The 27,619-nt window shown below is 40.4% G+C and overlaps 1 protein-coding gene across 3 annotated transcripts in view; it reads right to left on the reverse strand.

The window, feature by feature from the left end:
• Positions 1–10,219: 10,219 nt before the first annotated feature.
• Positions 10,220–27,619, reverse strand: part of EPM2A (EPM2A glucan phosphatase, laforin) — a 72,727-nt gene continuing 55,327 nt past the window's right edge. For 2 of the 3 annotated variants that reach the window (XM_073219710.1, XM_073219711.1), the window contains exons 3-4: positions 19,814–20,055; positions 10,220–12,541 (exon numbers count right to left, since the gene is read on the reverse strand). In XM_073219710.1, coding sequence (XP_073075811.1) covers positions 12,264–12,541; positions 19,814–20,055 — 520 coding nt within the window. In that variant the 3' untranslated portion in view covers positions 10,220–12,263. The remainder of the gene's footprint in view (positions 12,542–19,813; positions 20,056–27,619) is intronic. The other variant, XM_073219712.1, reaches the window with a different exon arrangement.

The raw sequence follows: 27,619 nt of genomic DNA on the forward strand, positions 1-27,619 counted from the left end.
CCTATGAAACAAGAAAATGAATCAAGTTCTTCCAATGGGACTGAGGGGCTGGTATTTAGCCAGAAGACTAGGGAATTAGTAAAATCCTGGCGTGTGTAATATACTCGTCTTGAGTGGAGCTCTGAGTCAATTGATTTGGTTTGGCTCAAAGTTAAAATAATGAATGAAAAGGTGAGCGGGACTTGACCCGTCAATACACCTAATATAATATGGCCCATAGAATCATCAGCCAGTAAAGTAGAATAGGGCCCAAGAATGATCAAATTTAAATCTGTTTTACTGATACCAGACTGAATTTTTGTCACAGCTGTTTTAAAGTGGTATCTTCATGAAGAACTCTGAATAAAAATCTTACAGGGAACGTCTTTGATTTACACCTAATCAAGACAGTTACATGAATTCTAAATGACTGGAGGTGATGATTCCTGTGGCAAGGATGGCCTCTTCTCTCTTGAGGCTAGGACCCTCTTTCTCCTTTAAAGTTTTTCGCACTGAAGAAGTCGTCCACAGCTCATTCCATTTGGCCCGAGATAAGTCATTCTAATATTCCCTGCACACACAATGTGACACCCTCTGCTAGCAACATGTATTTATTTAGGCTGCACATTTCCATTACCCCATCTTCTCCAACGTCACTAGGAAGTGGCAAGAGCTAGCTGAGCATTCAGTTTTCTCTTTGAGCACTGTAGGACTTCGGTACTTCTCTCCCGGGTCCTTGGGGTTGCCTTGGTAAATACTAGTTTGTAGCTTTTAATGTTCAAGGGAAAAGAGGAAATTTTAAATTGTCATAAATCAGTAACTGGGAGCATAGATCATTAACTTTGAAAGGGACCTCAGAAATCATATGTTCAAATCTTCCCAGTAACCAATCCCTTTTAAAACATTTTTGGAGGGGAGTTTTTCAAATTCTGATTTAAAATAAGTCAGCGTTGAGAAGCTCCTTATCTTGCAAAGAATGTGTCTTCCCATTCTCCAACTCTAGAAAGCTGTTCCTTAAAGCAGGTGAAAGCTGCCGCCCAGCAAATCCTAACGGAATCTTAGGTCTGCCCTCTGGAGCACCAAGTACGACATAATGGCCTTGTTTTTCTCCAAATCCTTCGAACATTGAAAGTGAAATTTCTTTCCATGGTCTTCTCTTCTTAAAGTGAATCTTCTTAAGCTCCTTTCTACACATTTTGATAATCGCACCCACGGAGCAAAGCCGCTGTGGGCACTAACTGAGCAAACACTTGGAAGATAGTAAGCATTTGCATAATTGTTCAAAAGATAAAATTATTAGTACAAAAAAGATCTGTGGGTCTTGTTTTCTCCAGCTCCACTTCTGAGGAAATCAGAAATCCTCTTTGGAAAACTGTCTAATCTGTAAATGCCCATATACTACTTCCAACTTGCTGGCAGAACTGAATATAACCTTTAACTGACTAGTGGTCAGAGCAAAAGTTTTACACTGTACTTTCTGTGGTCAGGATCTGAGTGTTCATTTATGTATTTTTATATGTAATAAATCAGCCCCTCATTTTGTTAGCCTTTTTATCAGCAACAGCAAAGAGCTGGCTCATTCAAATACATTGTTTTCACTTGAACTATTACTAAGCCATGTTTTTCCTTCTTTCATATTTGCAAAATATCTTATTGATAATATTTCTATTATGAGCCGCAGGAAGATTGACACCTGCCTAAAATGTGGATTTAGTTTATGTACACTCTATTTCTGTCATTAAAAATGACAATCAAAAAGCTCTCTTTTATCTGGGGAAAAAAAGACTACCAAGGGATAACATGCATTCTGTACTACAAACAAATATTTTTGGGAAAGCAATTTCTGGAGAAAGAATATTGGCACATGCATCTAATTAAACTTGGACATTTGCTCATAGACACTTTAAAATCACCTTTCAAAAGAGCCTTGTTTTCTATCAGTTGTTATTCCTCATGCATATCCGGGACTATTTAAATACCTAAATAATGAAACAAATTGTCTTTAAACAACTCCAATTACTGCTTGCCAGTGAATACATACAAGGCTACTTTATCTAAATGAATGATCCCATATTCTCCAAAGAATTTCACCTCCATTTTCTAATTGTCAGCTTACTATATTAAAACTACTGAAAACTTTTCTGCGTACAGAAATAGAAATCTTTTTAAGTAATGATTTAAAATGTCAGCTTACCCTTGGAGAAAACAATAATACTATAAGTAGAAAAAAAATTTAATTTTGGTGTTAACTTCACAAGGGAATACTGGTGATTACTAACGATACTATCAAGTCTTCAGTTTTCCCTAGGAGAGAGAATTCCACTGTTCAGACATCTGAAATGTAACATGTCACTAGCCTTGCCTAATCTTTTAGTTTTCATTTCATTTATAACTTTGAGGCCTGCAGCTGTTTATATGCTCAACAGACTACATGGAGGAAGAACAGGTGGTCACGTCTGATTGTTTACTCCATTGATTATAAGAGAAATTATGCAGACTAGGAAAATAATTGGATGAGAAAAAGTAAAGAAAATCACATTCCTCCATCTACATTGTTCTATGTGTCCAGAAAATGTATGATGATGATCCGAATTCCAGTTCATTCTTGCTTGATCATAAGAATGCATCTGCCAATCAAATTAACACACACACCTGGAGACATTTGGCAGATTTGAGACAATCCTCTGATATTTGCATCCATGAGGTGAAAGTTAAGGGATGGTATTATTTTTAGAGTATCTTCACTTCCAAAAGACAGAACTTTACCCTGACACAGGTATGACAGTTCACCTCTTGACATTTGTACCAATAGTATTCATAATCTTAGCTTTTATATTATGTAAATGATTCAACATGAAAACTATCTAATTTGTGTATGTATTTATACCTCTCTTCCTCCAAAAGGAATTTTATAATGGATAAAAAAACATACCAAAATGAAAATAAAATTCAAAATAAGTAAGAAAAATTAGAGAATGAGGTAAAAATGAGTAGGAATACAAGGCAGGCCAAGAAATTTAGTTCAAGAAACTTGTACTACTTAATCCAAGTTGTTATTGAGAAAACAATTATTTGCAAGCTTCACAGTTACATATTATTTTATTGCTCAGGAAAATAACAACTGTGTTTAATTCCTGAGCCAGAAGGAAATTTGTTCCATTGGATCACTCACCGGGAGAATACTGTGCCATGTAGTATAATCAACAATATTCTTAGTACATATAGCAGCGTATTTCATGAGGCTGTTCTTTTTTGAAGGCCATCAGTATTAGCCTATGATGACAAACCAAAAGGGAATTGAATAAGTGCAATTTCCAGCAAGAGACTGGTTTGAAAATGCAATATAGCATTTTATAGGATCATGGCTTTCTGATGTTGATACGGTACTCGTTGATTTAATATAATTGAATACTAGTAGTATATAAAGAAGTAGTTATTCAAGTGCTTAAAACAAAACAGAACAAACAGAACAAAACAAAGCCCTTGATAATATTTTATTTAGTAAATAATACCCCACTCATTAACTTACATGAAATAAAAGTTCTCCTGAAACGTATTCTTCATTCTCCTGGATTAAAATATACATTAGATCTGAGCATAGGATCCAGAGTATTTGGCTTAAATAAGAGCTGAGAATGTGCAGAAGCCTATTTTGCTAAGCATTTTGTACCATTCCTACCTAAAATGTTACAATACAGTGTGTTCAATGCTTCAAGAGCAGCAAATGTGTGGTCCTTTGAAAATATCTAGGAGGAGCAAACTTGGGGACTCATGGAGACACCTAAGAGAGAGTGACTGTGGAGACCCAAAGAATGAGTCGAAGCTAGCCAGACATAGACGGGAGGAAAAAGGATGCCAGGCAGAGGAAAGCTCATGTGCAAAACCAGAAGGTAAAAAGGTCATAGAACATTTAAGTAATTCACTGTGAATATTCTCTTAGGGGGTGGTCATAGGAATGACAAGAGAGACTGGAGAGAAAGGTGTGGTATAGATTATAAAGAGTCTTATATGCCACAATAAGAACCTTTTTACTTTTTCCCAAGGAAACAATAAGGAGCCATTGAGAAGTACAGAGTAAGAGATAGTATCACATTTTAATTTTAGAAAGATTTCTCTGGTAGCATTATCAAGAATGGTCTGGAAAGAGGTAAGCACTGCGATAGAAGATCAGCCAGGATACTTTAATACCTTATGTCAGAGCTGGCAGTTGAATGTGGACAAATTTAAGAGTCATTTAGGAGGTATCACTGAAAGAACTTGCTGAGTGATTAGAAAGGTGGTAAATGGGAGGGAGATGACAAAAATGACATTCAGTTTTCTGACTTGAGCAACTAGAGGGAAGGTGTCACCCCTGTCTGTCCAACAGAGAGAATATGGGAGATTTGACAAAAGAAAGAAAACTTCAGTTTGTGGCATACTGAGTTTGGGAGATATCCTTGAATATGTCCAAATAAAAGTGTTCAAAAATTTTTTGACATAGGGGTCTGGTGCTCAAGAAAGAGCTTTAGAATTAAGGTTGAGATTGGGTGTCATTGGTATAGATGATGATTGAGAAAATGCTGATTTAAAATGCAAACACACTATTCCTCCTGACACCTGAATGGAAATCACCATATGAAATTTGAAGATAGAAATCCACCTGCAACAATGCAGAAAAGGTACGAAGGATTACCAGCAGATTAGGTATTTCAGCATGAAAGATGCTTTCAGAAGTAAGTTGATGGATGAACTGAAGGAAAGAAAGCTGTGCCTCAGAACTCCTAGTGAGGAGATGCAGTACTGTTGGGGAGGTGGGCAGTAACGAACCCATCAGAGCCTTGAGAGTCACTGAGCTTAAAATTCTCAATTACAATGCAAGTTAGGAGAGATAAGGAAGCAAAAATGGGATTGGGTAGTAATTGTAAGTCCGGCGATGAAACATATGTCTGCACTTATTTTTAAAAGATAGGAACACAAAAGGGAAAATAAATACATCTAAAGCATCTCATAATTACAATTGTAATAATGTCAGCATGAAGAAGGGATAAAGACCAGTGGATATAAGTTAATGCTCTTTCGTGTAAGGGGGAAGTCATAAAAGTGAAAATTAAAGGAGGAAATAAAACAGAAAAAGCAGAACACTTTTGAAATAAAAACTAAACAAATGGAAACATATCCAAACATGTCAGTAGTCATGATGAACAGAAATGGCTTAAGCCCCTGAAACATGTGTAGGGCTGGGCAGGCTAAGCTTTGTTTGAACACCATTCTATAGAAATGGGAGAGTGCCTACCTTGTTTGTTGTCCACAATGGGTACAAAATCTTCACTGAAAGTGGCCCATAAATCCATCTTTGGACTTGTCACTTAACTTTAAGAAGGCAACAGTAAGGATCTCTATCAAATGAAAACTATATTCCATTTTCTTAAACCACTATATATAGCACACTGAAATACATTCAGGGAGTTCTGAGTTTTTCTTACTAGCAACTGATGAAAGCCTTGATAGGTGTGACAATGAGAATTACCTGCTCTGTTCTAGGTCCAGCTCTTTATTCTTTCACTGTCCAGTTTCTTGTGAATTTCTCCTTGGTAATCCATTCCACTTTGGTACTGTGCCAGATCACTTAATACTAATTTTTGTAGTTCAGGTTTTAAAAGACAGCAATCTTACTCACTGAATGCTAAAGTAATATTTCCTTTAGTAATATTGGTATAATGCCTAATACAGTTAGTACAGGAATTCTTCCTGTCTCCTAGAATGGCCCCACATTTTCTGCCTGCCTGACAAGTCTTTAAGCTGTCTCTGAACTTTGTTCTTAGGTTTCTGTCCTTGAGGCCAAATGAGAACTTCAAGATTGTATTTGAGCTTAAAACTTTTTCCCCACTGGACAGATTCTTGGACATCCCATCATATCTTCTGGCTAAAAACAGGAGCCCAGGACTTAGCCATTCAACTATTCCATGCCTACTCTAATGTACTAACCACATATTTCATGTTGACACTAAATTAATTCTAAGTAATCAAAGATAAACAGGAGTAAAGGGACATCTTTAGAAGTAGATTAAAGAACTGCTCAGTAGCAGACCAATGATATGAAATATACAAATACATTTTTAGTAGACTCTGAATGGTCTTACATGAGAAAAAAGCTCATTATTCAACCAAAGAATGTTTTGAATGTGTTTTGTGTTGGAGATTGAACATAAGGTTTTATCAGATACAAACTTGGTCCAAGTTTATAAGTATACAGCTAGCAACACTGAACATTATCATATGAATCATCTTTCAAAGTTTCTTATATTTAAATTTCTACTGTGAATTCTTTTAAAATGAGAAAATCAATTCATATATTCAGGGGCTAATGACTCCATTTGCAAATAATCCATTATTTTTACTGTTTCTTCCTCTACATGCTACTTTTTTATTTTCTTTTTCCTCTATTTTTTAAATCTTAATACTCAGGATAATTTCTATGTAAAGATAGGGAAAAGAAGTCATAAACTTCAAACCATCCCAGTCCACCTCATTTTTAACTAGCTACTTGGCTGGATAGTAAGATTACCTAGCCCACATAAGGCTTGGAGATTATCTGAAGGCATAATTCTGTGGAGTGTATGTTTATTGCCAAGAAAAATGGAGAGCTTTCAATATTCCCCATTCTGTGTTTTGGCTTTCTGTTGCTAAGAACCGCTGTTCAAAGGACAGTAACTGAGAATCACAAATACATAAATGCTCTGAAGTCCAATAGACCCACTACAAACTACTTTTCTCTGTCACAGAATTTTAATATGGAGATCATTATTCAAGACTTTCATCTGCCTTTTAACTATTCTCTGAAACCCAGTGGTAGCAAAATCACTGATGGCCACTGTCCCAGTAGAAGTAAAATATATAACATAAGCTATTAAAGTGATATCAGAAATCAGAATACATTTTAATACCATAAGTTATAACAGAAATAAATACTGTTTTTAAAACTATAACTTAACATATTGGTAGTGTACCAATTAGAGCCTTCAGCTGTAAGAGGAAACCCAACTCTCACTGGTTTAAACACAAATAGTCAGACACAGCTGGAAGTCAAGAACTTACCAGTTAACTTATCTAGTAACTCCAGCTTCATCAGTTCTGTTTTCTCCATCCTGTGTTGGCTTTATTCTCAGGTGGTAGGAAGATGGTTCCACTAGTCTGGATCACATACCCACACAAAACCACTACCTGAGGAAGAAAGAGCATCTCTGCCTGTGCAGTTCTTTCTTAATCATAAGAACACTTTACCCAGAAGCCCCCAGAACTGCTCTGTGTATCTCTGGGGCCCATGTTTAGTCACAGGGTTTGGCCTGAACCAATCTCCCCCACTAGGGAAATGTGCAATTTTGCTCGACTCTGAGTTCCTGACCCAAGGATGAGGAGGACGAGAGGGTTTTCTGTCAGTGTTTCCACTGTCTGCCACCAGGCTCAACCTATAAAAATGGGAAACTCAGCCCATTCTCATTCCTTCTTCCAAATTTCCATTCTCCTCTAGCCTGCCTGGAGTTTTCACTTCCCACAGTCTTCAGGTAATTGTTTACTGTAGTGCCATGGCTTAAATTGTGTCCCCTGTAGTTCATATGTTGAAGTCCTAACCTCTGGTACCTCAGAATGTGACCTTATTCAGAAATAAGGTCCTTGTAGAGGTAATTATTAAGATAAATCATCCTGGGTGAGAGTGGGCCACTAATCCAGTGTGACTGGTATCCTCATAAAAAGGGGAAATTTGCACAGACACACACAGAGAGAATGTGTTGTGAAGATGAAGGCAGAGGTCAGGGTGGTATTTCTACAAACCAAAGAACACCAGACACTGTCAACAAACCACCAGGAGCTGGGAGAGAGGCCTGAACAGATTAAACTGTAAAACAACACGTTTCTGTTGTGTGAGCCACCCAGTCAGTGGGACTTTTTTATGGCTGCCCTAGCAAACGAATACACGCAGCGTCTCCAGAGTTTATACAGAGTGGTTCATTTGGAGCTTACGCCATCAAACCAGAGGGGAAACTGTCTGACTTGACCAAGAATAAGTTCATGTTTTCTCTTTACCGCTAGTTTTTTCATCTGTAAACTCGAAAAAGTAACATTTTACCTCATGGTTTTGTTGGGAAGATTAATCAGCTGATACATGTGAAGCCCTTAGGAAACAGCCCATGGGGCTTGTCTCACTCAACGGGTAGCAGCTCTTCTCATCCTTCACTTGCGGAACTATCTGCCAGGCTCGGTTCTAGGCCCTCTAGATACACCCCCAAGCAAAACAGACATAAACAAGGGCCTTTGTGAAGCTTGTATTGTAGTGAGAGGATGCAGATAATAAAACAAATAAGCAATTAATGTGATATATTGGTCAGTAATAAGTTCCATGAAGAGAAATAAAGCAGAGAATGAGAAGGAAGGCTGGGGTGGAGGCTGGTCCAGAGCCTCCACACCAGGAAAAGAGCATTCCAGGCAGAGAGAAGGGCGAGTGCAATGCCCTGAAGTGCAAGGCGCATGCCTGGAACACTGGAAACAAGAGGCAGCATTGCCGGAACAGAGTGAGGGGTGAGGCAGCAGGAGATGAGGTTGGAGACAGGACAGGGAACCAGGCTGTGTAGGTCTGGATGGGCTTCAGCCTCTGCCCTGAGTGACATGGCAAGTCACTGGAGGTGATCTAACGTCACCCTCGTCACTGGGTGAGGGTAGATTTGAGAGAAGCAGGGGCCGGGGAGGGGACCCAGTTAGGAGGCTATTTCTGAAACCAGTCTAGAGATCTCACTGGCTCTGCCCAGGGTTGTTCAGTGCAGGAGGTAAAAAGAAGGTAGGTTATAGATATTTTGAAAGGCAAAGTGACAGGCTTTCCTGAAAGACTGAATGTGATGTCAGAAAAAAGGAGTTAAGAACAACCCTGAAGTTTGAACCTGATCAAATACAATATGTTTCCATTAACTGAATGGAGAAAGACTTTTGCAGCAATGGGTTCGGGGAGGAAAGGACAAAGTTGTTAGTGTTGCTATTATTATTTTAAGAATGAGAGGCAGCTTCACCAATCCTTCCCTCTTTATTCTTAGTTCCATCTTATATCAGATTTCTTTTTTTCCAAGCAGGTAACAAACCAGTGCACATCCTAGCCCTGACTTGGTCAGCACGTCATGTCTACCTGGTCTCTTCCTACTGCGATCTAGGCCCAAAGGGGAGTGAGTGGATATTTAGCATGACCCTCTCCCCTGGGAACCTAACCCTGGCTCACCCACCTGTTTCTACAATCATACCTTGCTTCTCAATGTCCCTCCCAATATTACCTTTATAGAAAGAAACATGCTTCTTCTTCTTTTGGAAATTTCATTATGCTTTGCTTTTCCTCATTCTAACCATTTTCTTCTCTTAATTCAGCTCCCATTAGCCACTCCACCCCAAACTCCTCTCCACCAGCTAGCTATACTGTCTGCTTTCATCCAGAAATTCCCCTCCGACCACTCACTGACTCTCAGTAAACACCCTGGCCTACCTTCCTAGCTTGCCCCTTTCCTCTGGCCCTCAGCTAAAACTCTGCCATAGGAGTTGCCTGGTGTCTCTGCTTCTCTGTAAAATAAAGGAATTCAACTATATTATCTCTAAAGACACTTCCAGTTTTAATGTCTGCAGAAACTGACTATATGTTTAGCTCTTTGGTGTTTTTTCACATGTCACCAGTTCTCATTTCCTGTCTAACTTACCTTCAGACCTTTCTTTCCACTACTTCCATGTAATTTCCACAGTCCTAACAATTTTCATCATGATTTCTTACTGGTTTTCACCCACACCTTAATATTGGTCTAAGGAGCATCTATTTCTAGATGTTTCCTAATTTTGGCACACAAAATATTTGAGGAACAATGTTTCATGTTTAAAGAAAGTAATCTTACTTGGACATTTCTTTACCATGAGTGAGATCTCATGATCTTCTTTGAGAAACACATGACTGGTGAGTTTTGTGAATGCCAGAGGCAAGCAGCGAATGGCACAATATGCGCTATGATCACCTCTGACACACTCTTGAGGATTTCATCCTCACTTCTTGGTGGCACCCTCACCTTTGACTTCCTTTTGTCCTGTAACTGCCAATTCTGATCAGCTAATGAGAAAGTGAGAGTGACAAGGAAAAAACAATTAAGTTCTGCTGACTGCCTCTTTCATAAATAAGGAAACACAGTTTGTTCTTCCAGATTTCAGACTGAATTAATAACATTTTTAAACGTTCTGTACACAGAGGTCATTTTTAATGCTTTTATTTGGCAAAACTTCCAGGTGATTTTGAAACACATTGGACATCTGATTCACTGAGGCCAAGAAAGGTTATTCCGAGACATTCTTTAATAGCCTTAAACTGGTTTTGCCTTTTAGAGCAAAAAGGAAAAAATCCACCCAAAAAGGTCTTTCTGTGGTAGAAATTATGCAGCTGAAATTCTTAGACATTAAAGAAATTTATAGATATACACACATACATGTATAATTAGAAATATTCCATATTTAAGATTACATTTTCACAATACATTATCACTATAAATAGGTTACTTGAATACAGTAGTTATCTCTAGGTATTTCTAGCCAAGGAAGCTGGATTTCACATTATTCAATACTGACTTATAAATTTAACTGTTTAAAACTGGGAGAAATGTGTCTTTGTCTTCTCGAGCCTTCCCTGCTCAAGTCAAAGCCACCCTCCCCCAAGTCCCACCATTGTAAGACATCTCTCCCTCCTCTGACAGCCCCTGAACTCACCTCGCATCCTTCTGATCCCCCAAACTTCCAAAATTAGAATCTCTCATATTTATCAATAAATACTGATGGAAGATTAGGAGGAGAAAAATAAATAAGCATCACAGTTTAATAGAAAAAGGATGGGCATTAGGTCAAACCTAGCTTTGCATCTGATTTTGTCTATTTATTCACCATTCAATAGTGGACAGTTGATTTAACCTCTCTGAGCCTTAGTTTCCTCATCCACATAATGGAGGTAATGAAACCTCCCTCGTAGGTTACAATGAAGATGAAATCGGGTAAGATTATAAAGCACCTACCACGTAAGAGGCACTCAATAAAAGTTAGTGCCCTTCCCCTAGTCTAGCATACCATTCACTCCTATTCACTCCTGCAGTACGACTGACTGAACACAGGGCTATTTTATAGACTATGAATTTTTTAAAGGCAGTCTTGTTAATCTCTGTATCTCCTATTGAACCTGGAGCACTGATTTGCATATTCTGGAGGCACGGTAACTGTGTATTGTAGTGAATTGAGGGCTGAACCATGATGGCTCCTAAACTGTGGAATAATTATCTGTGGGCATTTTCGACTCTTATGGTAACACAGCTCCTTCATGAGCTATGGCTCAAGCCACTATGGCATTGAGACTGCCTACCATGTTTTAAATTAGGCTGTACAAAAATCATAACTACTTTCCTAAATTCTTTGGCAACTAATCAGAACAGCGTTCCATTTCTCACTGTAGGAAACTTCTACAGAAAAATAGACTTTATCCTGCTAGAGAGAAATTGAATCCTCTATCATGCTGGCAGAGCAACAAGCTGTGCTGAAAAAGCACTGAGTCAGAAAAACCTGGGTTTAAACTCCACCTTGTCCCTGACTAGCCATGAGAACTCGGGCAAGCTACCTATGCTCATTAAGCCTCAATTAAAACAAATAGAGAGAAAGACTCTACTTTGGTTGCACTCAGGGTTGTGGGTAGAAAAAGTGATGCCTTGGTATGGACTTGAGCAACTGGGAAGCAGGACACAACCACAAAGTCTGGAAAGCCATCGCTTCGGGGGCACGTCTAGCTCTTTGTCACAGTCCGGGCTTCTACTCTTTTTCTCTTCTTTGGCAACCGACCAGGGCTCATTTTGTAATTTCAGTTCAACTCAGCACAAAAAGTTGTGCACGCATGCGTGTGTGTACACACACAATTCATGAAATCTACAGAATTCCCTCTTTTCTTCTGCATGCCAGGGCACAACGCAACAGGAAAGTGCAGCCATGAATGCATAACACAACAAATGCAGCTTTAAAGGGCTGGTCTGCCTGCAGGCAGCAAGGGCTACATGCATTACCTTTCCGTCTGATGCTGGAACATGGTACAGCCCAACTGCTGGTGGCTTTTTCTCATGTGTCAGTCACAGCTTCTTTTATAAAACATTTCAAAGAAGCCAGTGACAAGTATTTTCAGTTAAGGTAGAATCTTCATATCTAGGTCATCTTACTAACATCACCCCAGGCTTTCTAAGGAAATTGGGAGGGAGGAGAGGCAGATCCGCCACCTACACACTGCATAGGGAGGAACGGACCTTCCCAAACTTCTGAAGAAAATCCTCTTCTGCCCGGGCCAAGGCATCTTCATCAATGTACACAGCTGGCCTTTTGGCCATGAGGAAGTACTGCACCTTCCTCGGGCTCCAGCCCATCACGTACTGGAGCCAGCCACAGACGGCGGCGGTGGATCTGCCCACCCCGGCGTTGCAGTGAACGTACACGGTGTGTCCATTCTCGAGCAGCGCATGCAGGAGACAGACCGCCTGGGGCAGCATCTGAACCCGGCCTGGGATTGAGAGAGCACAGCACATACACGTGAGTAAGGAAACCCCATCACCGCTAATGATAACTCCTCCAGCACCTCCTGAAATCACAGGGCCATGCTGGGAGAGGCAAGGATATGAGAGCTTATGACAGTCCTTTGCTTTGCAGGGAAAGGTGAGACAACATCAAAACCTGCTAATAATAAAGTGGAAAGAGTGCTCCGGAGGCAATGGGTCTGCTCTGAAAAGTCACTCGTTTTTGCTGCTCTTTTGAGTGAACTTTAGCACTGGTGCAAATTCCTCTTCAAAGAAACGTTAACGGTTGCCTGTTCTCAGAAGAAAGGGTTTTCATGACATCTACCAGAATGGTTTGTACAGATTGGGGAGAGGTTTAGAGGATTTCACTTGAATTTTCTTAGATCAAAAGAACTTCCCGGTAAACATAAAACATAGAGAATTCATCCTTATTGGTTAAAGGAGTCAATCATATTCATTCAACATATGCTGATTTTCATTTTGCTAATGGAATGGCTAACATTAATTGATACACATGGGAGAACAGTTCATGTCCTAATGATGCAGTGAGGATAAAAACTGGTACAATCTCTCCTTTACTAGGCAATTATGATTAGTTATTACTGATTAGTAGATTACTCAAATGTGTTCTTGTCAACCCATTGAGAGGATATGCAATGCCTGTAGGACTCAGCCCCCTTCTCTCATCTTAGGGTGCAGAGATCTCCCTAAAATCATCAAACTCCTGGCTTCCTGGAGTCTCTTCTGATCACAGGTTATCACAGCAAAGATATTTAGTGGGTTTTTTTTGGCAGGGTGGAGGATAGTCAGTGTAAATTACTTCAAAGGGGCATGAAAGAGGGAAACCACAGAGTCCTGGCTTAAGACTATGTGCCTCTGCCTTGACATTATCCAGCTACTCTCTGTCCTCGACCACACGGGGGCATCATAGCCTGGGAGCATCTTCCGAGGGTCTCATGAGAGTCCTGCCCAGCATCCACATTGTCATCCTGTCAGATGACTGGAGAAGCAGAAAAAGCCCTTCCTTCAAACCATTTCACTGCAGATCTGCACCAAGGCCTGTGATTCTCCCAAGAGAGCCATCTTCAAATGTCCTCTTAAAATGCACCATCCATGACACAGCCAACACAATGCGCAGTGTGATCATGCATCAGCACCTTAGAAGGACAGATGTTACCAATGACCCCACTACAGTTTGAAGGGGTCAGCTCCCGCTGTATCCAGGTGGGTCTACCTTAGCTTCAGGATCACCCTACTCTTAGACAGGAGCAGGAAGTCTACATGGAAGCTGGGAGGGTACTGTAATTTTGCTGCAGGTGCTCTGTTAACAATCTGGCTAATTTAGGGGATCTAAAGCTATTGGCCCACACCACAGTTTAGAGATAGTTGTAAGTAGAATGCCTCCAGGCAGGGCACACTTTGCAAGTCCACAGGCTCCACCTCTTTCTAGTGCCTATGCCATGCATCCACATTCCCTGCCTGGTCTGTGAGGGCAGCTGAATTGGAGACACACCAGCTCCCATGTGTTGCTTGATTTCTCTGAGTCTAAATTGAGCCATAAACTTTGATTGACTCATATCTCCATGCTGGTTTTCAGGATGTTAGAGCTAGATGGGCCTGCCACACAGTCAGTTGCTCATGGCACCCTCCTAGAGGCAACAAAATATCACTGGAGATGTAACTAGGTGTAGAACACTGTATGCACCAGAGAGATGTCCCACTGTGTGTCTCAGGGAGAGTGTACGGTGCAGGGATCTGCTGTTTCAGTTAAAGATCAGAGGAGGTATGTTTGAGCAACCCTACTGATAATGGTGCAGCCTGTACAATGTGAGGCTTTTGCTCCACTGTGAGGGTGTTAGAGGTTTACTCCAAGTCACAGTGGCTGAGAAGGGAATGGCCACCCACCAGTCCAGCAAGCTTGGGTTCTCCAGCTCCTGCCATAGCTGGCATCAACTGACAAGTTCCCCATTGCTGCTGCCTCTCCAACTACCATGTGCATTGCCAGGAATTAATTAGAAATATTTTAATATGAGTTTTCATCAAATTCCCAGCAAATGAATAGATCACAGTGGTGTGCAGGAAAAGCTGCTGGGGCCAAGCCCCACCCAAGCCAGGGATCACATGGCCCCATCAGCATCCCCTCCAGCCATCTGGTCTCTGCTCAGAGGCTCCCCAAGGAAGGGTCTGCATCAAATGGCCCAAAGGCTGTGGTATCTCCCCATTTCCTTTTTATCTGTAAGAGATTCTTCAAGAGGCAATCACACCATTTGGAAATTGAAAAGGGATATGTGTTAGTTTAAGGTTCTATGATCTCAGACACGAATCCTGGAAGGTAAATGTCAGCTGGCACAGGAAAGCTCTGGAACACCCTCAGTTTAAACAGTTTCACCCACCAGTGTTCTTCTCCTAGAATCACTCAGCCATCCCACTTAAGAACTTTCAAACAAATATTTAAATAACATAGAGAATAAATAAATAATAAAACGGGGCACCAGAGAGGTTGCCAGTCCAGAATGTCCACCCATCTCAGCCCCCTGCTTTGACTGATGACAGCTAACATTTACTGAGCGCTATCTACCTGCCAAGTGCTGTTCTAAGCACCGTGCATGCAACAGCTCAATGACAAGCATCTCTTAACAACTATAAGGTTGGTACTATTATTATCCTCACTGTATCTCTGAGGACACTGAGGCACAGAGATTTGGCTAAGGTTATTCCCCTGTGGCCACTCAAACCCAGTGGGTCAGGTTCCAAAGTCCTGGTCTCAACCACTGTACTACTGCCCTTCCCTAACTTGCTGGGTCAGTAGACCTTGCTGTCAATCTGAAATCTCAGTCAGTCTCTGCACCCCACTTACCTGGTCAGGCTGTGGTTCTTACCCATGTGCGAGAGGAACATCCTCCTGGGGTTCAGCCCTCTGCCCTGCCCTAGAGGAACTCTCTGTGCCCAGCAAGACCATGTCCCTCTGCTTGAAACCCCCCAAGCCCATTCTAGGGTACCTGAGCTATAGGCAACCTGCCAGCAAGTAGAAAGAAGGTCCCCAGGATCAGGGCTCACACAGTGAGGCCAGTGTCAACCAGAGACCCTAAATTTTTGTTTCGTATATTTAGGTTCCATATTGATTTTAATATGATAAAAAGTTTTCATTCATAAAAATGAAAATACCTAATGGCAAGACAAATCAAGAATTTGAAGTAAAATATTCCAAATTTTATAGTGGCAACTAAATTGAAAATTTTAAACCCTATGCATGCCTAACAAAACATTTCACCACCTGTGATTCTTATGTCAGAATTTAAACCAGATGTTGGCTCTCAGTAGATGTTTAATAAACATTCATTAAATGCACGTGTGAAAATAAAATAAAAATGTCAAATCCAACAATACTGATTTTGATCTGACTAGACCCATGTACCCTAACTTCTGGTTCCATACCTACTCCAGGCTGATTCAACTCTGGAATGATTAAAAGCTGCCTGAAAGCATGCATTCAGCAAGCAAAGGTTTGGGAAGAGGCCTGGGGCATGGTGGGGCAGCCTGAGGCCTTCGGGCCTGAAAATAAGAGAGAGGTTGGTAAGGCCTTGAAGGTACACTTAATCTAAGGCTGGCCCTGAGAGAAACCATTGCTGGCACAATTTTCAGCCTTTTCAACACACACACACACACGTTTTCCTTTTTTACTCCAGGTATAGGTTTATGACTGAATACATTATGATTATATTTGAGCATATCTCCTTTTCCACCTTTGCAATGTAATATAGGAATACAGCTAAGGTCCCCATTGTCTATAACATCCTTTAGGACTTGGAACTAACATAGTCCCAACTTTGTGATTTTCAAAGCACCTTCACTTCAGTCATCTGACTCTATTGCTTTGATCCTGTAAGGCAGAAATTATTATCCCCATATGCCAAATGCAGGAACAAGCCTGCCCAGTGACACCCATCTATTCGGTGGTGCCGAGGCTCAAGCTCAGGTCTTGTGGCCCCAAGGTCAGTGTGTTCGCGTCATGACAGACTGAATTCCGTGTGTTTTGCCAAAGAGCTCAGGCAGTGACGACAAGGGGAAGCTGAGGACTCTGGGCGGCACAGTAACTCCTGTGGGAGGCAAGGGCAGACCGGGATCAACAGCCCTGTGCTGACCGTGATCAGCACACAATCTGAGTACTTCTACCGTGACAAAAGAAAACTGAATTTAGTGAACAGATTTGATCTCTTCAGGTGGGTGCTGGATTTGGAAGCCCTTCCTTTCTCAGGTGAAAGCCACAAACCACAGTTTAAATGAAAGAAAGGAAAAACCTAGCAACTCCTCTGCATATGACAAAATGAACAAGAGGAAGGATGGATAACACAATTGATTGTAACAGGTCTGTGACAACCGGTGGTGCCAGTCAAGCCTAACAAACTGTCTTGCTCAGACTTCTTTTGACAGCATTATGCTGCAGCTCAAAACAGTTCCAGATGGATTTTTCTCTAAAGTTCTAAAAATATTCAGCTGAACTAATCTATAGGTTCTATGTGCTAATATGATCAATCTATTGGTCAGAAATGGCCCTGCAACTCAGGAATGGCAGTTAACCCTTTGATTGCTCCCCCAGGTTATGCTGAGCCAAAGAAACCCTTTATTTGGGCTTAGAGTTTGGCTTTTTTAAAGTGGTAGCTTTCATTTTGCTGTCATTCCTGTTACCAAACTGCGTGGGTGTGGAAGACGCTACACTGTTATGACGGACCTGAAGACTCTGTGACCCCAGGGAGGTTTTAATACAACTACATTGGGACTTTGGGGTGGAGTTTTCCCCTCAAGCTTCTACATACCCCCAACTATCAGGCAGATTACCTGTTAAGTCATGAGGGCCTCCAAGTAATCAGTGCAGGGGATGGATGGATGTGAGCCGTCCTTAGTGGTTCAGCCTTTCTATGCCCCAACTCATAGGATACTCCAGTGGGAAGACAGAGCCGCACAGTCAGTCAGAGAAGGAAAATGCTCCCTGGAAGCCATCAGGGACACTATCCTACAATCTGCTCTGCTTGAAAGCTGAGACACAAGCTAGGCAGTGTGAATATGACTTACATTCAACCAATGCTCTTCTGTTCAAATAGTTGTTGTTTTATTCTTCCTTGAAAAAGAGCAGAGCTCCTTCGGCTAAATTGAGTTTCTCTGGATCAGCATTATTAAACAGAGGAACCAAACTACCGCCTCCTTCAGGAACAAATATTATACCTCATCCCCAGCGATAGTTCGGTTCAGACACAGACTCACAGAGGGATTTGGCCCGGCCAGGAGGACCACCTGGGGGCCATAAAGGGCCAAGATGGCTGAGGCCCTTGCTGCCTGTGATCCGTGAGGTCTTCCGTCCCCACCCACATCTTATACTATTGCTGATGGGGAGACAAGCTACCTCCCTAGCAACTCATGACTTTGCCGAACTCCAGCTGAGCCTGAATATGTGGGCTTGAAAGTGCGGTGGGCTGTAGAATGTGCACGGAGAGCTTGTGGGAGCCGCAGGGAGAAGCTTCACGGTGTGGTGTCTGGAGCACCGTTCTGAGTCTGTGTTGAAATCCAGTCCGCGTCTCTCTCTGTTCCATGACCTTGGCCAGGTTACTTAATGTTTCTGACCTTGGCCAGGTTACTTAATGTTTCTGCAAAGCTCTTCCTTTGCAGAATGGGGATAACTACAACATCGGCCCAGAGTCTAGTTCTGAGAAGTAAATGAGTTTATGCATGAAAACTGCTTAGATGAGTGTTTGATACATAATATCCTTTGGGGGGAGAAGGGCTGATGGTAGCAACGTTCCTCAGTTGGCCTCACTGCCTTCCTTCTTTCCCCCAGAAAAAATACACCAACTCAGCCTGTGCCCTTCCCACAGCTCTCTGCTGCCCCCTGCTGACATTCGGTCGGTACTACTAGTGTAATTTGGTTCTTTTGGCTCCAGGGATCTCCGTTACTTTTCTACAAAAACCCTATTCTGCAATCAGGCTGCAATACAGATCATTCCGCTAAATTTCCATGTCCCTGTGCCTTGGCCTGTGCTGTTCCTCCCACGTGGCATGCCCTCCACCCTCCACAGCGACCTGGCAAAGCTGTGCCCACCTCACATGCCATGACACTCACGGAGCCTCCCTGGGCTTCTCCATGGAAAATGCTCCTCCCACACCACACCTCCTGGAGCCTGAGACTCATGCCTCTCTGTACTGTGGTCAGTCCTGACCTTGTCTACTGCCATCAGGTCAAAACCATGCTTTATTAGTCTCTGTTCCCACAGCAGCATCCTTGTCACAATGCGATTCCCTCTTCACACAGACAATGCTGAGCGGTAAACACAGCCTCCCTATTGCCACCATGCCCCAAGTTGCATGCTCCCCCACAGTGCCTCTCAATCTACTACTGCAGTAACCTCCTAACTGGCACTCCCACATCCACTATGGACTCAACTCCAATACATTCTCCACAGTGCAAAGTACATTTTTGTAGGAAAAAAAAAAAGGTTATCTTGGCATCTCCCAGCCTCACACCCTTTTAAGATCTTCTCACTTTTCTAGGTAGAATCTAAAATCTTTATTGTGGCCAAACTCTACAAGCCCCTTTTCCCTTATTCTCAGACCTGCAGCCACAGTGACCTTCTTTCAGTTCCTACAACACTTTACGTTCCACTGCAATGGAGGGTCTCTTACCCTGTCCCTCTGCCTGGGAGCCTCTTTCCCACCTCAACCCTCCCCAGCCTGCCCTTCAAATCTCAGCTCAGATATACCCAAGAGTACTGCTAACTCTTCTTCATGTCTGTGCATTCATCTCTGCATGCTATCAGTAATATGTGTGTATCTATCAAAAAAAAAACGTTGTCATAGGTTTAAATTTCTACTTACAGTAATTTAGTTATTCCTTACCTTGCTATAGGACTATAAGCTCTGTAAGGACAAGAGCTGTGTCTGCTTTTCTTCACTGCTGTACTTCCAGCCACCAACATAATGCCATACACACACATTAGATACACAATAAATACAGGTTTAATGAATAAACAAATTGAAAGAGCCATGTTAAGCAGAATCTTAGCCAAGGTGTCAAAAGATGTATATTAAAGATATTAAGCCTATAATCCTATATTTATTCCATTTCTATCATTCATATTTAGGCCATTCAATTATAGATAGAAAGGTAGGTAGGTAGGTAAGTAGACAGATAGGCAGGTAGACAGACAGACAGCAAGGGCTTCCCTGAAACATATTCACCAAGGAGCCAGGAAGATTCCTCTAATGCTCACCTTCAGTGCTCATATCTGGTGTTGGCATCCAGATGTAGACCAAGCCTTCTTCCTTATATAACTTAATCATAGTATCTGGAGTCATGGCTTCTGGGTAGCGGTTACAGCCTGAGGAGTTCTGTACAATATCCCATTCAGTCTGGAAATTCATTACAGCTGTAATCCCCAATTCATGCTTCAGTTTGATGGTTACATGTTCCACTTGGCGAGGGCAGCTACCCAGCCAGATATTTGGTAGAATTCTAATGAGAATATATGGAAGCAACTTTTAGTATTGTTTTAAGATTGATTTAAGATTTGGGGAACTGCATAAAACGTGTAATTTTTAAATGCAATTAACCTTTAAATCTGGCACAGAAAAATCTGTATTAGCAGTATGAAAACCAATACTATCATTGAGAGGTAAAATACTGGTGGTGGTGTTTTAGGGGAAACAATTCAGTTAACTTAATCCTAGAAAATAGGCATTAGCAAACCAAACCTAGAAATATATTAAAATAGGCCCGCCAAGCTGTGTTTATTCTATGAATATAGATGTCATCCAAAATAAGGACACCCAACAACAAATTTCAAATACAAACTGAAGGCAAAACTCCTATGACTTTATCAATAAGTTCTAAAAAATATATGCCAAAACTTAATGATTATTCCTGTTTAAAACTCTATATAAATTTTTCAAATAGTATGAGACCTTTCAAACACCAGAAACAAACAGCCTTCTTTTAAATCAAATGAGTCAAGATTCTGTCCCTTAGTAGCCCAACATTGTCTGTCCTATGTGCTGTATCTATAAGAAGAAATATAATTATCTGTAAATAAATATAATCACTATTTTTGCAAGTATGATTTGATATCTAAATATCCCTATGGCTAGGCCCCACCCTCAGAGTTTCTGGGTCAGTAGGTCTGCACTAAAGTCCAAGAACTTGGACGTCTAACAAGTTCCCAGGTAGTAAGTGGTGCTGCTAGTTCAGGGGCAAAACCTTGAGACCCACTCCCTCAGAGATTCATCTACAAAAGCTAAGCAAAGTATTAAAAGCATTATGATTAAGACCTCTGAATGAAGGAAAATATACAAAAACCAAGCAGCTTTTCTCTGTTATTAGCAATAACCAGTAGAAATGAAGGGGGGAGGGGGCAGAATCTTATCCAAAAGAAAAACAACCACAACTGTAAGATATCTAGGATTACATTAAACCCAAAAAAACCTGAAATTTTATTGGAGGACATTAAGGAAAAAAAACACCAACAAATTAAGGCATATTGTGGTATTGTGATTTATAATAATAAATATGTATTTGGTCTTCATTCAGTTTCTGGCATCCTAAAACCCTTGGAATTCCCTAAGTGATGAGAGCCATTAAAGGTGTTTTGTTATGTTAATGAGGTGACATTAGGATAGGATATGATTGCCTGGGACACTGGCCCTGTGATTAGTGGGTTGGAACTTTCTGCCCAACCCCTGATCTCTGGGGAGGGAAGAGAGGCTAGAGATTAAATCAATCACCAATGGCCAGTGATTTAAGCAAGCGTGCCTATGTAATGAAGCCTCCCTAACACCCAGAAGGCCAAGGTTCCAATAGCTTCTGGGTTGGTGAACAAGTGGAGGGAGGGTGACACTCTAGGAGAGGGCATGGAAGCTCCACGCCCTTTCCGCATACCTTGCCCTATGCATCTCTGCCACTGTCCCTTTTATAATAAAATGGTAATCTAGTAAGTAATATGTTTCCTGAGTTCTGTGAGCCACTCTGGCAAATTAATGAAGACCAAGGAAAGGAGGGTCATGGGAACCTCCGATCTGTAGCCAGTAGATCAAAAGGACAGATGACAACCTGGGCTTGTGACTGGGATCTGAAGTTGTGCGGCCGGAGCCATCTTGTAGGACTGAACCCTTGACCTGTGGAATCTGATACTATCTCCAGGTAGACAGTATTGGAATTGAGTTGAACTGCTAGACTCCCAGCTGGTCCAGAGAATCCCTGGGTGTGTGTGGAAGCCTCCTCCTCCTCCACCATGTTACAACTGACTCCTAGAACCTAAAAGACATACCATGCTCTCCAATGGTAAGATTTAAAATCATAAAATGCAAATACCACAAAATGTATTATCCAAGTTAATATATAATTTAATGCATGTTATTCTAATCTGCAGCATATGGTATATACTGTCTTGCTCACTGATTATTTTACAAATGTATGTTTTCTCCAGAGCTAACAGGTAAATACTTTCAAACTGTAGTTGAATCATGTTACTCAGAACTTTACTAGGTTCATTATAGGGCATTTAGAAGGTTACAAGATGAGGACAGTAGACACCCCTGACAATCACCAGTGTTCCATGGTATCTCCTTTCAATCAGAAGATTAAGCTTCCTCTCTGCTCTACAGTTAGACACAGCCATGTGACTTGCTTTTGTCACTCAAATGTGAGCTGAAGTAACATGTGTCCTTCCAGAGGCACATACTAAATACCTCAGGCATGATTCTCCATGCTCTCTCTCTCTGCTGCAATGACCATAAACATGTGTGGCTTCAAAGCTGCCAGGAAACTAAATAACCTAGAACATTAAGCTTCCTTAGGGAAGACAGCTGCCCTAAACAATGAATGGCTTGTGGTGTTAAGCCAGTTTTGGCATTGTTTGTTACCACAGCATAACCTGACTTGTTCTGATACAATGCTTAAATAATTAACTGCTTGAAGTCTGAGCAGAGGGACTACACTTTCATTTAGTTACCCTAAGGCAGCTGTTCTCAGCAGGAGACAATTTTGCTTCCAAGGGCTATCTGGCAATGATCATGGGGACATTTTTGATCTTCACTCTGAGTGGTGCTACTGGCATCCAGCAGACTGAGATCAGGGATGAAACTAAGCATCCTGCAGTACACGGGACAGCTCCCCATAACAATGAATTATCAAGTCCAAAATGCCAATAATGCCAAAGTTAAGAAGCCTTGGTTTAGTGGAATACAAGTAGGACTGAACTCTATATTAGTAGGAAGAAAAGGAATGAGGAACAGGAGTCAGACCAATGTATCTACACAGATTTTGTGGCTCATCAGTTATGTTATTGTGATAATATGATACTCCATGTCATATTTTAAAATATGTATGTATGTATGTATATAAAGACAGACCTAGAGAATGAAGCAAAAACCTAATATTAGATAGTTGAACAGCACTGTAACATTTTTAGTGCAGTACAATGGAAATGGCCCTAAACATGAGCCAGAGAAACTAGGTCAAAGGCCAATTCTAGCATGATATTTTTTAAAGTACTTGGTAATACTTGTCTGACATTAGGCCAATTTATTGAGTATCTCCAAGCCTTTGGTGTACTCATCTTTAAAATGGGTCTAAAAATAATTCACAGGATTTTTGTAAGAAGTAAAGTAAGTAAACAAGGTATTTGAATAGGACTGACCCTAGTGGATGCAAGCAGATTTTTTGTCTAATAATTTACTTATTTTAGTAATATATTCTGTATTTCAGACAATTTTTCATTGGTGTGTGTATCCTTCACTTGAATGGTATATTGAATACTCACCCTATTTTTCTATATGATATCTAGCTTGTCGTTGTGGCTTTTTTTCCTTCTGGCTGCTGTTGTTGTCATTGTTGATGTTAACATAAGAAGCCAAATGACTAATCTTCCAATGTGGGTATTACCCACCCTCGGTGGAAACATCTCACAAGAACTAGCATCGTCTTTCTAAAGCTTGGATCCTACTTACACTCTAGAAGAGGAAAACCACTGTTGTGTGGCTGCTTGGGTTCTCAGTCTAATGGATTATTAAGAATTTCATTGTGAATTATTGAGGATGATAATGGGGAAAGTCATGGCAAAAAAAATTTTAAGGGTTATTTAGAAACCCAGGAAAGATGTAATGGTATTCTGGACAGAGGCGCAGGATCTAATGGCCTTTTCACCTTATTCCTGACCCCAGAGAATTCTCAGATACTTCACTGAGAGAAAGATCATTAGCAGGGAGACTTCTAGAGTGCGCAGGAGACGGGCTTGACCAGGACACCGTTAGCTGCACATTCAGTCATTGCAGGAATGGAAATGTGACACCCCCCGGGTCAGTGCCCCTTTTCTTCTGACTGTTAAGTGGAAGCAGGAACTGACCTCTATCTAGATGTTCCATCATTTCTTCCATTGCCCCTTAAAAGATTCCTCTTCCAGTTACCTGCTGGCTGCCTAGTGGGTGGTAAGGGTCTGGATGCCATACCTATACTTTGGGGCTTAACTAAGGTATACTAAAGTACCTAAGCCATAAAAGAGGGATGTGGACACCTCAGGTGTATGACTAAGAAATATAACCCTTAGAACAAACAATAGATTTTTATTGGCAAAATCTTGGTGTGAACTGGTAAAATATTGAAGTGAATATTCGTAACAGGCAAGATAAATTTCAAATGTTACCCAGAGTTCTCTTGAATACTGCACTATTTGACTGGGCAACATTTAGTATGTAGCTCAGAAATAAATGCCAACATAAAGTGGCTGCCATGCAGGATTTGCATAAAGACAAAAGAGTAGTCCATAGAGATATACAAAGTTTAAATCAGGATGTGTGAGCATACAAAATAAGAAATCCCAAACCAAGAGTCAGTATATAGATCACATATGTTGCTAAAAAACATGTTAACTCAATCATCTCATTCAGCCTTGTCTTCACATATACTTAAACTAACCGGAACCTCAGGAAACTCAGAGTAAGCCACAGATTAAGCCCAAAGTTGGTACCTTAACATATATATTGCCCACATCAAGACTGCAGGGGAAATAAACCCTTGAAATACACACCCACAGATTCTCACACACACATAAGCACCAGTCTTTGAATCAGATAATTCTAAATTTTTGATGACATAATTAATTCTTTCTCAAGAAGTGCTACAAGTCTGAGTCCATATTTAGGAAATGAAAATAAAATAATTCCTGATTTTTTTAAGCAAGATATTCTGAACCTAGGAGATAGATAACTAAAGATAAAATCTGAAAACAAGCACTGTATTGAAGGATAGGGAATTAAAGTTATAAAGTAAATTGTACTGAACCATTATATGGGATGTAGACAATGGACTGAGCTTAATCAATGCATTCTGCTTAATCAGGCAGCTCAAGTGCCCTTTATGTGCACTGTATTCCAGTTTGTTGTCTCCAATAGAAGGTGATATATTTCTAGTTCATGATACTCTAGAGGTAATAAGATACATGGTGTACTTTCTAAACAGAAATTAAACTTCTGCTTATCTATTCAAAAGAGAATGATTTGACACCATTAAAAATATTTTACTCATCTTACTTTTACTCTTCTTTTGGTGTCTGTGATACTTTAAACAATTTTACAAATCAGGATTTTTTTAAGGTGAAAAGGAACTTAATGAGAAATGGAATTTAGGGAATAAAAATCCTCTGAAAACTTAGTTTTAATGCAAAACATACCAAACTTCAAAGATACAGTAATGAAATAAAAAATATAAAAATTTTTTAAATTTACAATTATATTATAAATTGTGTAGTAAAACTTCCAGAGAATTATTTTATGAATAGCTCACTATCAATCATGAGTTATATTAGAGATTTCTTGGAAATCTTCATAGATTACTTGGAAAGGTCAAAGAGAAACCACTGATCCAAATGTGTACTGATCCTCAGTCAACCCAGAACAGAAGTTCCCAAACCTGACTTTGCATTCAAGTTACATGAGGTGCTTCTATAAAAAATTTGTTACCACTGTCTATTTTAGAGATGTTCATAAAGTGGTTAAGGAGGGAGGCCTGTGCTTTCGTGGATTTTTTTTAAAGAAATTAACCAAATTATATTTATTACCTACACAGTGAGATTCCAAAATCATGAGCCTGGCAGATCCCAATAAACATGTGGGAGAAGCTTAGTATATAAATCTCAATACCTTTTAATAGCAGTAAAAAATATGGAGATGAGAGGACGTAGACTTATTCAGCTCTACACATGTACATGTAAAGTTAACTTCTTACCCTTCTTCAAAAGTAAGCTTCAAGACTGCAAATGATTCCTAGACAGAGAATGAAGAATGGGAAGCTAACTGTTACGACAGAGCAGTTACAAGTGTGTGTGTCCATGTATTTAATGCACAGTATCTTCTAAGAAGTAAAAACTAAATCTACTTCTGAGTTATGACAAATATTTAACATGGTTATATCCATTAAGAACGTCCTTTTGTCAAAAAAAATTCATTGACTTGTGTTTTGCCTAGTACCGCTATGATTCAACAAGGGTGGATTTAAATAAAATCCATCCTAGTAATATTGTAACTTAGCTAAAGTCCAGGGGAAAGAAATGGATGGCCAACATTCTGGAACCTTACTTTCTTGGACTGTAAATCAAAATCAATTTCATTCATTTGAGTGAATCTGGATTTGTGGTTCCAGGGAATCACATCACAACACTACACCATTTGCTTCACCTGTCAGGCCGGGGCCGACAGCACAACGACTACCGAGGCGTGTGAATCAGAGCCTGCTTGCTGCGTCTCGGCCGTCAGTCTAAGGACGCCTCACTGACAGTGATGTGTACATCAGACAGAATGAGCATCCAAGCACTTCGCAAGAAACCCAGCACAGGGAGCTGACAGGAGGTCGGGGCGTGGAAAAAATCAGAAGATGCCAACTCGTGAGACAGCTATATGAACTCCCTGCCACAGGCTCCGCTGCTGATGGACATGAGAAGTAGCAGAATAACCTTTGCCGAAAGGTGAAAATTAGCATTAATTTTTGTTTATAGGAAAAAAAGAAAAGTTAAAAACCACAGGAATGATGGGATCAATATAAAAACATAAACTTTTATTTCTTATCACACCAACAGGTCACAACTATTGAGCTACACAATGCCCTCTTCCAAGTCAAACACACACAACACCATTTCAAAGATGGAGAAGATAGATTTTCTTGAGGTTCTTTATAAAATCCAGCTAAGAATTTTGAGACAAAAAAGATTAGCATGTTTCCCAAGCTGGATAATTATGCTGCATTTACCTTATTTAATATTTTATGGGCAATTCAATGTGAAATTAAAATGTGATCTAGCTTTTAAATAATGGGTAAAGAAAAAGAAGTCTATCAGTCCTGTAATTTAGATCTCATTAGTGAGAAAGCAAGAGAAACATTAAAATCAACCTCCAGTACTCCCCAAGCTCCATTAGCACACATAGCTCCTTTTGCTGAAAATTTGTCTTCTGGTGTCAAGTGTTAAGTTATTAATGCCAAACTTCTACCCAATAGGGTGCATGTAACAGACTCCACTTCAGGGTATATGACTCCTCACAGACAAACTCCAATTTAGAAAGTGATACTAATTAACTTCTTTATCAGAAAATAGTTTTATTACAGTTTGCTTATGGGTCATAAGACTATACAGTATATATAGAGATAGAGTACATGCTAATTTCTGTAAGTGCAGTTAGTTCCTTAGAGGGTTTTTGGTGTGGTTTTTTTTTTTGAATGTGCTATATAGTTTACAGCCACATGAAGCAAATATTTTTAACATATGTCCCTTTATTTACTATATATAAAATACTTTATACTTTCTATGGTTTCTATGGTTTCTATGGTTTCTATGGGTTGAATTGTATTTCCGCAAAATTCCTATGTTGAAGTCCTAACCCCCAGCACCTCAGATGTGACTTTGTTTAGAGATAAGGTCACTACAGAGGTAATCAAGTTAAGATAAAGCCATTATGGTAGACTCTAATCCAATATGACTGTGTCCTTATAAGAAAGGTAAATTTGGATGCAGACACATACAGGGAGAAGACAGTGTGAA

Source organism: Manis javanica, chromosome 13 (genome assembly GCF_040802235.1).
Source record: "Manis javanica isolate MJ-LG chromosome 13, MJ_LKY, whole genome shotgun sequence".
NCBI classification, from domain to species: domain Eukaryota; kingdom Metazoa; phylum Chordata; class Mammalia; order Pholidota; family Manidae; genus Manis; species Manis javanica.